Source organism: Mugil cephalus, chromosome 3, assembly GCF_022458985.1.
Source record: "Mugil cephalus isolate CIBA_MC_2020 chromosome 3, CIBA_Mcephalus_1.1, whole genome shotgun sequence".
Lineage (NCBI taxonomy): Eukaryota > Metazoa > Chordata > Actinopteri > Mugiliformes > Mugilidae > Mugil > Mugil cephalus.
This window is the reverse complement of record NC_061772.1, coordinates 11,728,410-11,741,861: the sequence shown is the minus strand read 5'-3', so window position 1 is coordinate 11,741,861 and position 13,452 is coordinate 11,728,410. Positions and strand designations below refer to the sequence as shown.

The window sequence follows — 13,452 nt, the reverse complement described above, 5'->3', positions numbered from 1 at the left end:
TAAGATGTTTGGAGCCATGTACAAACAAGAAATTACACTCACAGCATGTGGCCCCTCGCATACACACCCAAACACACTCTACACATATTTTTCTCTCCTGAGGTGGTAATGCGATGCATTTCAGATGCATAAGAAAAGCAATATTGTTAAAAAAAGGAAAGGGTAAGAGAGAGTGACTAAACAAGAAGATACATTAATTGTTCTGTCCTGCAGAGAGAAGTGTTGGCTGGATTAGAAGAGGATGAGAGAAGAGAAAGATGAAGTGATAGATGGAATTAGATAGATAGATGCTTCAGAGAGCTCTTGTCATTGAGACTCAGTCGCATTAATCAGGGAACAAATGCAGAATTCACAACTAATGCAAAACAGAGAAACAAAAACAGCAGCAACGAGCAGCAGAAACTCATTACAACACAGCATCTACAAGAAAGACTGGGTACAGTTGGCACAATTTAAAATGCTATTAATAATCAGGAACATAGTCTCATATAAGAAGTTACGGCAAAATATATGTGAATCAGTCAACATAACATCTTTATTGGCCTCAACTTTCCATGGTGTATAATATGGATGGTTTCTCGTCAAGTGCTTTATTTCCACCATCGATGATGTAATGATGCAGAGTCGTAAATCTAGAGTGTGAATGTTACAAAACATTGTGCAGGGTATTGGTATCTCAAACGGCTTCAAGATCACCAATCTTTCATTCCTACACGACTTTGTATTCATTCTGTGATGTCTTAAAGTTTGAGTTATATCATCTACACTTTGGGGACTGAGTATCCTCAGGTTGCAGTATAGAACAATAAAAAGGTGAAGACTAGGAAGAAATTAGCGTTTAAGTTAGCTGCTGAGGATGTCCATGCTCTTATTTCTTTGGTAATACCAAAGAACTCTACCATCAAACAAGTATGCTGACACCCTGGGGCATAAACTAGGAAAGGACTAGCAGAGACAAAGCATGGGAAGAGGGCTGCAGCGGCTCTGATTTGGGTTCAGAGTCGGCGCTGGGGGAAGGTGGGGGCTGAGACTGAGGGTAAGATTAAGACTGGGGCTGTGGCTGGTGAATTAAGGCCCCCCAGCCTCGGGGTGCTATTACACATCTATAATGAGAAACGGAGAAGAGGGAGGCTTGTCTTTGCACCTTGGCACACCTTAGATTAAATATGCACAATTCCCATGCAAAATGGGCCACGAACAGCCGGGACCAGCGCTGCTGTCTAATCCCCTGTGCTGGAGTTGTTTCAGTCAGGGTTAACAGGCTCATCAGTCAACACAGGCTGCTTTGCACAGGACATCAAGGCCATTTGCAGGTTTAAGTGTTTGTGATTGCTTCCCTTCCAGGTCCCACTGCCGCACCAACCCCCAACACACACAGACGCACAGACACATATACATGTATAAACCATCTAATCGAACAAATAACTGTGTGGCACATTAACATTCACATGTGGCTGATTACCAAGTACAGTATAGATAGATAGATAGATAGATAGATAGATAGATAGATAGATAGATAGATAGATAGATAGATAGATAGATAGATAGATAGATAGATAGATAGATAGATAGATAGATAGATAGATAGATAGATAGATATTTTGTATCCACCCATACTGTAGCCTATTTGCATTTCACAGCCAGGGTTGACTTCTATCAGCAACACGGTACTGTATGAGTTTGCTGTCATGTTCCTCAAGTGTGTGTGCGCCGCATTGTGCATTCAGCTATCTGATAGCATGCATATTTTTCCTGAGAAAGTGTGTGGGGGTATTGAAAAAAGTTGCTCGTAGGTACTGCAAGAGGAGAAGACAGAAAAACAGAACAAGTGTGCAAATAAACAAGACAGCGAGGCAAAGAAGGAATGAAGGCAGGAGAAAGAGATAGACAGTGATTATACCACACTACATACAGTATGGTTCAGTGGAGCATATCTGCACAGGGACAGGCAGTCCATTAAAGTACAGACATCCCCATCCAGCCTGTCTGCCGTCTTTCTCTTACATCTATGTACACATGGAGAAGAAACCATCTATATAGACCTAGAAGCAGAGTCGCATCTTGACTTCACCAAGGAATAACTATGATGACATAGCATTTTACACTGGAGATATATATTTTATTTCCATACTAATAACATCATGGCATTTTACTCTGCCAGAGGTTTCGTTGTCTTATTGACTGAGTTAAGGTAACCACATTGCAATGAAAGTTACACCTTGTATGTAAAGATGGACACCACAATAATTACCACTAGTTTCCTGGTTAACTGTAATCCTTGAGTGTCACTGTCCACATGAAGAGACCAAATCAAGTCAGCTTAGTTGCCCATGTATAAATGTACACAGACTAGGCATTTGTTCTCACTGAAAGTTGATCATGTTGTTGTGAAAGAAATTGCATGTCTGAATGTTCAGATGAGCTTGACTACTGAGAGGTGTTTGCCAGCCAGTTTTTACAGTATTCATTAGTTTCAGTTCAAGTCAGGTCCAACAGCTTTGAACTTAAACAATGTGTAATGTCATTCATTCTCTTAACTCACACCAAAATATGAATGCAAAATTATTTAATTGAGACTGCCCATTTAATATCATGCTGTGCGTACTCAGTCCTCACAATTACTCAGTATTCAGGCCTCACAGTGCAAAATGCCACCATAATGGAAGCAAAGTGTTGGGTTAATTGATAAATCTAAGGTCCTCAATAGAACGGAGTGTGGCAGGGGGAATGTTTTATGACTGTGCAAATGAAGGGGCTGCAGAGTTTTACACACGCAGTAAAATGGTTATGGAGAATTAGCATTCCTTATTTTTCACTGTAGTAACACCGTGGACACTAAGGTAGCAGAGCTGGATGGATGGGTGGACGTGATACATAGGAAATACATATACATATAAACTGCTTGGCCAAAAAAAAAAAAAGAAAGTCACAGACATGGCACAGGTATATTCCAAGATGACAATGTCAGGATTCATCGGGGTCAAATTGTGAAAAAGTGGTTCAGGGAGCATGAGACATCATTTTCACACATGGATTAGCCACCGCTGACTCCAGACCTTAACCCTATTGAGAATATCTGGGATGTGCTGGAGGAGGCTTTGCACAGTGGTCTGACTCTCCCATCATCAATACAAGATCTGGGTGAGAAATTAATGCAATGGATCGAAATAAATCTTGAGACAGAAGCTTATTGAACCAATGGCACAGTGAATGTGTGCTGTAATCAAAGCTAAAGGCAGTCCAACAAAATATTAGAGTGTCTGACCTTTTATTTTTGGCCAGGCAGTGTATATACATAAAGAAAGTACAATCGAGTTTGTGAATTTCATGTTTCTCCCTCAACTTATTCTGTTGTCTGTACTTGTGGACTTGTGGGTTTAGTGATTAATTGCTAATGATGAATTATTCCCATTAAAAAGATTCTTCATGCAGTCAGTTGTATGAATCATGGTTACAGCAAACCACCATATGTGTACATGTGGGCACACTTTGCACCCACAATAAATAATAAAGCTGCACCAGAGTAGTTGGCAGGAGGCTGTGGTGTTGTCTCAGTGTGGTAAGAAGGGGGGTGTGTTTGAGTGTGCGTTGTGGTGAGGGGAGGCAACAAGGACAATACTAGAGGAACATTAAAGTGTACATGTGCGTAAGCTATTCGCTTATTCGTTTTAGTATGCATGCACATATTCATGTGTATGCATGTGATTGTATACAGTAAGTCTATGTGCGTGAGTTGGGTGAAGAAGGGACACTTGTGCAAACATTCTGTTGTGTGTTGGTTCTGATAACATGCTAGCTTTTGAAAGTTATGATGGATGTCATTTTAATGCGAAGGGAAGGAAAGGCTTGGAGCACAGACAGACACAGACGTGACCACTCACTGTAGTGTACTTGATAAGCACATAGCCTTCTAATTAGCTATCCTCTATGGTTACAGGCAGTACCGCTGGTGACATGGCTAATAACACAACCACAAAATTAGCATGAACAGAGAGTGCGTTCCCATATCTGCATTTGAAATTAGTCGTTGCTGGTGCATTTAACTGGTACAGAAGCTAAAAATCCTAATATTTTATCTCATGATAAACATTACAGTAGTTGTTTCCAACTTTAGAGAGTATAAGCACTATCTGCCTATGCGTTTTTTTCAGCCACTGAATATGAATCGAAACAGCATGATGCATGTTTTTTTTGACACCTTTCTAACACAACTGGCAGTAAAGTTTTCAGTAGTTCAGTGGTGCCATAACCACTGCAAAATGGGAACATCCCATCCACATTGGATACGCTTTTACGTGTCATCCAGCCATAACAATGTGGCCCTTGTTAAAGATGTTCTGACCCTTACTCTTTCCAATTTTATTCCCTGCTTCCTAAACATGCACTTCAGCAACTGACTGTTCCCATGCTGCTTAATATATCCCACTCAGACATCCCACTCAGATGTCACCATAAGGGGATAATCAATGTTATTCACTTCACCTGTCATTGGTTTTAATGGCGAGGCCAATCGTAGTATGAAATTAATACTTTGTGGGTAAGGGTCAGGGCACATACAAGCCAGAAAAGGGGCAACCTTTACACAGAACCATTTGGCCTAAGACAGGGCACTGAGCTCCTGGAGAGGTGGGAACTGGCATCTATGAGATTATCTGTGGATGTGTGCGTGTCCTGATGGCTGGGCCAAATTAACACTGACAGACTTTCTTACTGTGACCCAGATGGCTAAGGTAAATAAAGGTCCAGGAGTCATGGGCTATTTCTAGGGCTTGATTTGGACTGGGGACGTTGTGTACATACTGCCAAGAGCTGTGATGGTCAAGCCAAAGAGCTGTGGTCCGGAAATAGGAAAAAAATGGGCTATGTTAATGATGAGGCTCCAGGCTGTGTAGAGAAGCTGAGGCAAGGCTTAGTGTGATGATTACAAGCATTGCTAGGTAATATGGCAAAGGCTGGGTGAGAGGGCTATGACTAGGGTTTGAAAATAATTAGAGGCATGGCTGGATAACATAACTAGATTATGTGGCTGGAGGGAGGCTGGCTAGGCACAGTATGAAGATGATGAGTACCAGGGTTGAGCTGTCCACTCCACTGGCCTTGTGAGCTGTGACAAGAAGCTCTGCTGGCTGCTGCTGTAGCTGGAGGTGATGCCAATGATAGGACTAATGCACTAATTACCGCATTGTGAGAGGAGCGAGGGAGAGAGAGAGAGAGAGAGAGAGAGAGAGAGAAAGAGAGAGAAAGAGAAAAAGAAATAGAGAGAGTAAACAGAGGTAAAGCAATACAGAAAGATGAAACTTCAGACAGATATGAAAGGGGGGAAATCTGAGGTCTGATGAGCTCTAAGTGACAGTAGCATGACAGGTCTGGGCTGGGGACAGACATGACTGTCTTCATTATCCTCAACAACATCCTGTGCAGCAGTGTTTTTGTAAAAGGAGGAAATGTTTAGAAAGAATTCCACCGGACAGTTAAATGATAGGAAATTACTACCTATCTATGATAACATACATGCAGTCACTATGTTTACATGCCAAGTTAAACTAAACCAGGCATAGTATATCTACAGTAAATTGTGCACTCGTCGCAATGTAGAGGAATGTTTTGTTAAGCAGACTCCAAAATTGTTTGTATTTTATGGACTGCCATGTCCAGGTCGGGTTGTGATACACGACCTCTCTGACGATAATATAGGAGAAATGATGTCACACTTTAAATCATGCATTTTAACTTATAAACATATTATTGAAATAAAGAATATTAACATATTCTTTTACAAAGTTCTAGCTGTGATAGTTACATAGCTGGGCTGTGAATGTAGTTACTGCTCGGCTGTGGCTGCATTTGTTGTTGAGTGTGTTACTCTTTGTGGTTATGGTTATGGTGGCTGTAATGGGATATGTAATAATGTAATAAAAAATATTTAAAAATATTACAATGGATCTCATCTTAATGTGAGTGAAATTGATTTTACTTAACTGAACTTAACTGAAGAAACTCAAAGGTAGTTTATAAAAAATATATCCAACTGTGACTCCTCAGATTCTCTGTAGATTTTAAATGCCATATAAATATCTGCATACTGTATAAGTGAAGACTATATGGTGTCTTCTAAGGTTAGCTACACTGTACCTGATTTAATTTCGTAAGTGTACGTGAAAATTCATTCATCACACATGTGTGATGTACAACCTTGCGTGTAACACTCTATTTTACAAAATGTGTAAAATGTACCAAGCAAATCTGATCTTACTCCCCAGCCTCTGTTGTCAGCTGGAGGAGACCCCATTCACCCGCCCACTCACTCCCCATACTTATTTATCTCCACTTCCTGGGGCCGTGTTAGTTCATTCCCCTGTCGCTGCTCTCTCCTTCTTCCATTGCTCCGCTCTCTCTTGTTTCACTCCTCGTTTCCGGGCAATTGGGTCTGGGTGCTGGTGGTGGGGAGTAAGGGGCCGGGGTGGAGCTGCTGGGAACTTTACGTGTGTGCTTGTGCGAGTGTGTGTGTGTGGGTTTGTGTGCTGGGAAGTGAGCTAATAAAGGACGGTGATCCATGAAAGGCCTTGAGCAAAGACACAGTCAATTACCTAATGCCTGGACCAGACCGCAGGGCCCACGCACACACATTCCCTCCGTAACCTACTCACACACACACACACACACACACACACACACACACACCCATGCATACACCTCATTTACGTATACATGGAGAGGGGGCAGTGGAGGGCATAGCTGGGAATTGTATGTGTGTGGGTGGGTGTACATATGCGTGTGATGGAGAGTGGCGATTTATTAAATTGCTGTCACTTTTGACAAATTTGTGTAACACAAGTTGAAAGGTTTACGCCGCACGGCTTCTCTGTTTTTCATCTTTTATTTGAGGAGTGAATTATACCTTTCACTTGGAACCCAGGCAACTCATGTCTGCCATCAGTCCGCAAAGTTTGAAATCTGGTGTCTGAAGTGGCTTCATGACCAAATTGCAGATCCAGCTTTAATGTTGACATGGATGTAACTTCATGCGTATCCATGAGAATCCTCGACTAAAGGCATGCTCCTTCCTGTTCAGAATAAATTTTACCTAAATATTTTGTAAATATGTGACAGCAGTCTGAAGTAAGCGGGTCATTATTGCTGTAATAAGTAGGGCTTGCTTGGTAATGTGACATTTGGTTTGCCCACTTTGAAGGGTTATGGGTGTGTGGTGGCCAGGCACAGGTCTTAATTCACAGCAGTTATATCATTTCTGTAAATCTCTTGAATACCTTTGACTTGCATATGTTTGTCTGATTTCTTTACATTATTAGTTTTCAGCTTACCCTCTCTCAAAGTCAGGGTGTAATCATCTGAAGCTCTTGCTGGCGTAGGCCGGCTGAGTGAAGGAATTACTGCTGTGGCTCAGAGGGTGGAGCATACTTATCATTTCCCTGGTTGTCAAACAAAAAACAACGATAACAAAAAAAATTAAGTGGTTGTAGACCAACTGAGATTAGTCTTCACTAAAACCGGTTGAACATGAATCTATAATGTCGAAAAGGTAGTAAATAAAAAATACAAAATACACTAAAAACCCTCCAGAGGACAAATGGATACAACGAACAAATGAACAAACTAATAAGTGAAACAGAAACGTTCTCGTCTGTTGTCCATTTCGGCATTTGATTGCCATGAGACACAAGGTTGCAGAAGGTTGTAATAGCAGACAAAAAAATTAGGGTGGTCTTTAATATTGCAGTCAGGGAAATTATTGTGGGAGACAGATCAAACAGAGGGTTAATAACAGTACTTCACGCTCACACATATGCAGCTGAGTAGATTAGCTTGTGAGTCGTAATGAGTTTATAGTCAGTAAGTGTTTTAGCAAAGACACACAAGCGCACGATTCCTAATTAAAACTAATAAAAGCTTTGAACTAACACTGTTGACACTGAATCCTTCTTCAAGTATTCTTGAAGTAATCTCCTAGGATACACCTATGAGTTCCAGTAAGTCATAATTAGGATATGAAAGTGTTAATTAATGAATGAATATGTTCTTTTGAGTGCAAACAATATACATGTATACACTGTATGTCTTGCCGTCGTGGTCATGAAACACACAAAGATTCCCATAATTGCGGGAAGTCTTTAAGAAGTCTTTTGGAGCTTAATTTTGATGTAGGTTTGTAATTGTGTGATTAGCGTAGGTGCTTTGTGCCTCATTCTTACAGTGTGACACTGGGGAGTCTTAGTGACTCGTGTTCCCGCAGCTGATTTTGTGCCTCCTCCAGGTGAGTGTATGAGGTCTGCAGACACAACATCACGTCGGGACAATGCACACGCTGTTCCCACACATCTCCCGGCTCTCTGACGAGACCCTAAAATAACCACCAACACACAAAATGACAGAGTTATTAAAGGGTACAGTTTGTTTCAGTTGTTATCTTCGGGTATTTTTTGAGAGTGCTTAGATACAAACGTGTAAAAAATACATTATGCCTTATTTTTATGCTTTGTTTGAATTCACCCAACTGATGCACCACATACAGAGCTTCTGGGACCAGATCTCACAAACAAGCCACTTAAACTTTAAGCAGGCTGTCTGTCATTTTATTCTTTGTACTTCTTTTTGACATTGTGACTCCTTCCCCAGAGTGATGGGTTTCTGATGTCAAATGATAGAAATTTGCAATGACAGAGAAAAGTCCTTTTTAGCGACAAGTCTCCCTTGCTTCACAGCAAGACTTCCTCATGCTTGCCGTACTATTACTATTTACTTCTAAGCACAATAAATACATATGAAATGCATCCAATACAACAGATATTGCTTTAAATAAAACAATTTTCAATAATGTGATCTCATAAAAAAACATCTAAATTGTCTATATATGTTTAAGAAATGAGCTGTTCTCATTTCTGACAGATTGACTGATTTTTTTAAATATGTTAAGGAAAAATGGGGGAAATACACCTGTAACAATCTAAAAAAAGTTTTCACTGTCCATTATTTGCTAGAGCATATTGCATAAAATGCTAACAATTCAGATTCAGATTCAGCGAGATGACGACATAAGCTCAGTTAAAATAAACCAAGAATAAGCCAATTGTAATATATATATGAAATAATGAAAAACAAACTTGGTGATGAATAGTGGAAGTGAGTAGTGCAAAACGACTTAACATTGCATACAATATATACATTTGGGTGCAAAATTGGCAATGACGTAGGTAAAGCACGGTGTGCAAAATACCAATGAGGCATTCACCTTCAGTCTACAGTAAAAGGTTTATTTTTACAGAGTGATGTATGGATGTAGAAATGTGAGTTTATGTGATGTGATGTGTGTGTTTGTGTGTGTGTATGGGAGGGGTCATCGAAGCCGTCAACCTGAGGAGAGTCACTCAAACGCTGGGTAGAGAGAGTGGGATGGGAGGGGTCCTAGATAATCCGGTTTGCTAACCTACGTGTCACATGTTCATATACTGAAGACAGAGTTCTGATAGATAGTCCTATGATTTTGGAGCAGACAGTGACATTCCTCCAAGCGATTCTTCACTTACAAATACTGCAGGAATATTTCAGTTTCTGTGTCCACTATACAAGGATTTCAATGTGGACCTGCTACAAATGTATTGCGTTATAATTTGTGGAAGAACACAACTGAGTCAAACTTTGAACACTGCAGATTAACTTAAATGTTTCTGCTTTGTTTAAGGTGACCTTCAGTTGTTGTTTTGTGTTAAAAAAAAAAAGAAAGAAGGAGGGAGCATGAGGGGGAACGATAGAGGGAGGGACAGGGACCCTGTCCTTGTTCCTATCGCCACGGGATCAGTGGCCTGGCCTGACCACTTCCACAGCCAGCACCTCAACCTTATCCATCACCACTAGATAGTTATCTTGCCGGGGACGGGAGGTGTTTGGTGGCGGGGTGAAATAAGGAAATAAAGGAGGACTTCCTGCATTAATGACACACTTAAACAACAACACGAAAGAGACAGAATAAGAGGGACTCGCACAAAGTAGTCCTACTCATATCTGCACTAGAGACTTTCCAAACACCATTAACGTTCTCACATCCAGTACAGCCAGCTGGAGACGTGTCTGTGTGTGTATGTGTGTGTCAAGAGCAGCTAATAAAACGAGACGAATCCATGCCTCATTTCTGCTCACTTATGTTTTACATTACAAGAAACTAATAATAAGGAAAGCACTTTGCTATAAAGAGCTGCAGAGCGTAAATAACACAAATGGCGAAATGGCTCCTCACCAAATCATCAACACACATACACACACACTCATACGAACATAGAAACATGCATGACATGTAGTCACAAATGCACAGCTGGATTATGGCATACTGTGCTGAGATAATTCTCTATTGACAACAACTGCAAGAAATGTTTAATTAACTACAGTTCAGCTGAAACTGAAGCAGCTAAATGGAATTCAGCATCTTCATCATCAACAATCAGGTTGCTGCTTTGTGTTTTTCATTTGTATTTACTCTCTACGGGAATTTCTCACCACTCAGACTTAAAACAATAAAAGGCACAAATATTGGATAATGCATAGCCACACAGCCACACACAGTACTCTCTTCAATACAGTCGCTGAATGACTGCAGTAGCCCCTGAGAGAGCTGTCTGCCATGCTTTAATGATGTCATTCTTCTTTAAAAAGAGTTTAAAGGATCACAGCTTTCATCAAGTACCATCCCCTATGAGGCTAGAAGGAACTCTAATAATTACTTTGACAGTTTATTAAAGTAATTCTTTGTTTAACCTCCTGTGCATGCTCTAATCTTTTTTCCTCTTTTTTGCTTGTTTGTTTTTCCACCTTAGAGTCTGTATTTCTTTTACGCCGCTGTGCAGCCGTTCTCTGTCTCCACGTATTTATGCTTGTCATCGTTTTAGCGTTGACCATCATCACCTGCTGTTTCTTGCCAACGATGGGAGGCAGTGTGGGCCTGGAGAAGCCGGTTCTAGTGGTTTCTATCCACGGGGATTCAACAGTCCCGGGGAAACTGGGGGCTGTTGGGTCAGGAATGCCCAAGGGACACGCCCTGCCTCTGGGGGCCAGCCTGGTGGGGGCCTGGTACTTGACCTGCCTCAGCAGTAGCTCCATCTCATGGGGCGCCGGCCTGAATGGAGAGTTGTAGACTCCTGGGCTCTGAAGAAAAAAAGAACAAGAAAGAGCAAGAAAGGGAGTTTACATTAGAGAAAGAGAGACTGAAAGAGACACAAGGAATTATTACAAACAATCAGAGGCCCCAGTTTTGGAGTGTCTTACTCCTGGATGGATGGATGGATGGATGGATGGATGGATGGATGGATGGATGGATGGATGGATGGATGGATGGATGGAGAAACTTATGGTGGATAAGCTATAGGCACATCATAAATGTGGCATCACACCAGACATTTAGTTATGAATCTAGATGTTACAAGCACACATGTACACACATAATACAGTTTGCCTCCCTGGGTCTAAAGTAGGGTAGAGATTTGCCACAGACAGCCTCAGCAATAATTATTCAAATCACAGTGATCCTTTTGCATGTGTATTAATTACCAGACCAAAGCTTTGAGTTGGAGGACTCTCTATCTACTCTATATGCTAATAACACTGCTTGCTATTTAGGCCACTCTAAAAGACTGGGACAACAGAGAAAGGAGAGAGAAAGGGCATAAGTGGGAAATTGCTCCAACTATATCGACCCACACCTCTCTCTTTTTAAAATAACATATTAACCAACAAGTTAATTAGTAAATGTTTCATTATTAGAACATGATTACTTTTGATCTAAATGTCAAATGGTGGAAGAATGAGAAGTGAGAACTGAGTTCAACTTCACCGACCCCAGTGTAACTGGATAACAGTAAATGTCTGACAACGATAAGCTAATAGTAGTAAGGCTACAGTTTTTGTAAGGTCAAATGATTTAACCACCTCTTGAAATAACTCCAATTAGCTTAGACACAAAAGGAACATCCCAAAAAATCCTGATCATGCAGAAAAAAAACACATTCATACACACAGATAAATACATGAAGGTTCAAATTTCACATAGCTTAGATAGACACAGGTGCTTTTCCAATAATGTCTTTCACAACTACAAGTTGGATGTACAACACAAGCACATTAACTTTTAGAGTATAAAGGCAAATGAGCCATCACCTGAATTATAGAGGGAAGTTGTCAGTTTAAGGAATCACACATTGTTAGATCAACTTATTCTTTTAAAATGCACAATAGTATCATTATTGTGTGCACACGCAGACAGCGTACCCCAAATGAAAAAAAAAAATGAGGTCCATTACTGCTACAAAATATTGTTAAAATAAATATGTCCCCACTCTAAAAAACATGAAACATGAAATAGGTAAAGCAAATGTTTTTACACCTGCCTCATGCACATGACTGCAAGGAAGTAATTAGGCATGCTGAAAAAAAAAGCTATTTAAGGAGCACTCAGCATAATCTGAAGAGTTACCTCACACTATAACTATGTCACTCTAATCTAATTATAAACACTCTGTACTAGAGATGTGTGTACCTGAACAGGAAGGGGCCAAAGACACAACACAGTAACACAAATACAACGTATATCTCACCACTCCTAAAGATACAAACACCAACCGCACACAAACCCAAAAGCACCAACCTAGCTACGGGAAGAGCAATGATGTTGACCCCAGGAACACAGCATCTCTGTCTCTGTCAGAGGGACTTGGGGCCTTTTGGTAAGCTGTGTGTGAGTATGCGTATGTGTCTGTGTGCGTGTGGGCTGGGGTCCGAGAAGTGAGGAAGGATGAACTGTGTGGGAGAGCCATCTATTCACTGCTGACAAGGTCAGAGCTACGAAGGGAAAGAGTCCCCTGCCATATGCAGAGAAAGAGAGAGAGAGAGAAAGCGATGGACAGAGGACAGGAAGTGCAAATAAACTTCCCCTCTTGCTTTCTGTCCTTCTTGCAGAGACATAAAATACCCGTTTTATTTATTTGTAGAAATATCACAAATGAGCACGAGGGACGTTTATGGAAACCACTAATTCAAAGCATTTTAAAAGATATACATAAAAAAAAATCTTGCAATCTTTAGCGCGCTCCAGCTAACACCGCCTCAACAATTAAACGTTAAAAAGTTCTATGTATGAGATGAACGTGGGATACCTCCAGGAAGACAACAGTGAGCCTTATAATGACGACGCTGGTCGCACAAGCATGAAGGAGAGAGAGAGAAAGAAATAAAGAGATGGAGAGAGAGGGATAGACAGAGCTAGAGGAGTGGTGGTGCTGAATCAACAGTGACCAGTGTGCTTTGTCTTCATTATGATCCCAGTGGGGAGTCACAGAGATGCGTAGATGCCACACACACATACACACCTGTGCCAGGGGAAGCACTAAAATACTCCACTCAGCACATCAGAAAAGCCATGAGGACACATACTTACTCATGTGAGCACACACA

The 13,452-nt window shown here is 40.9% G+C and overlaps 1 protein-coding gene across 1 annotated transcript in view; it reads right to left on the bottom strand.

Moving 5' to 3' along the window:
• spata17 (spermatogenesis associated 17) overlaps positions 1-13,452 on the bottom strand; it is a 30,253-nt gene that overhangs the window by 4,698 nt on the left and 12,103 nt on the right. Inside the window, exons 7-9 of the mRNA XM_047581070.1 lie at positions 10,912-11,151; positions 8,211-8,359; positions 7,323-7,430 (exon numbers count right to left, since the gene is read on the bottom strand). Of these exons, the coding sequence (XP_047437026.1) occupies positions 7,346-7,430; positions 8,211-8,359; positions 10,912-11,151 (474 nt within the window). The 3' untranslated portion in view covers positions 7,323-7,345. The remainder of the gene's footprint in view (positions 1-7,322; positions 7,431-8,210; positions 8,360-10,911; positions 11,152-13,452) is intronic.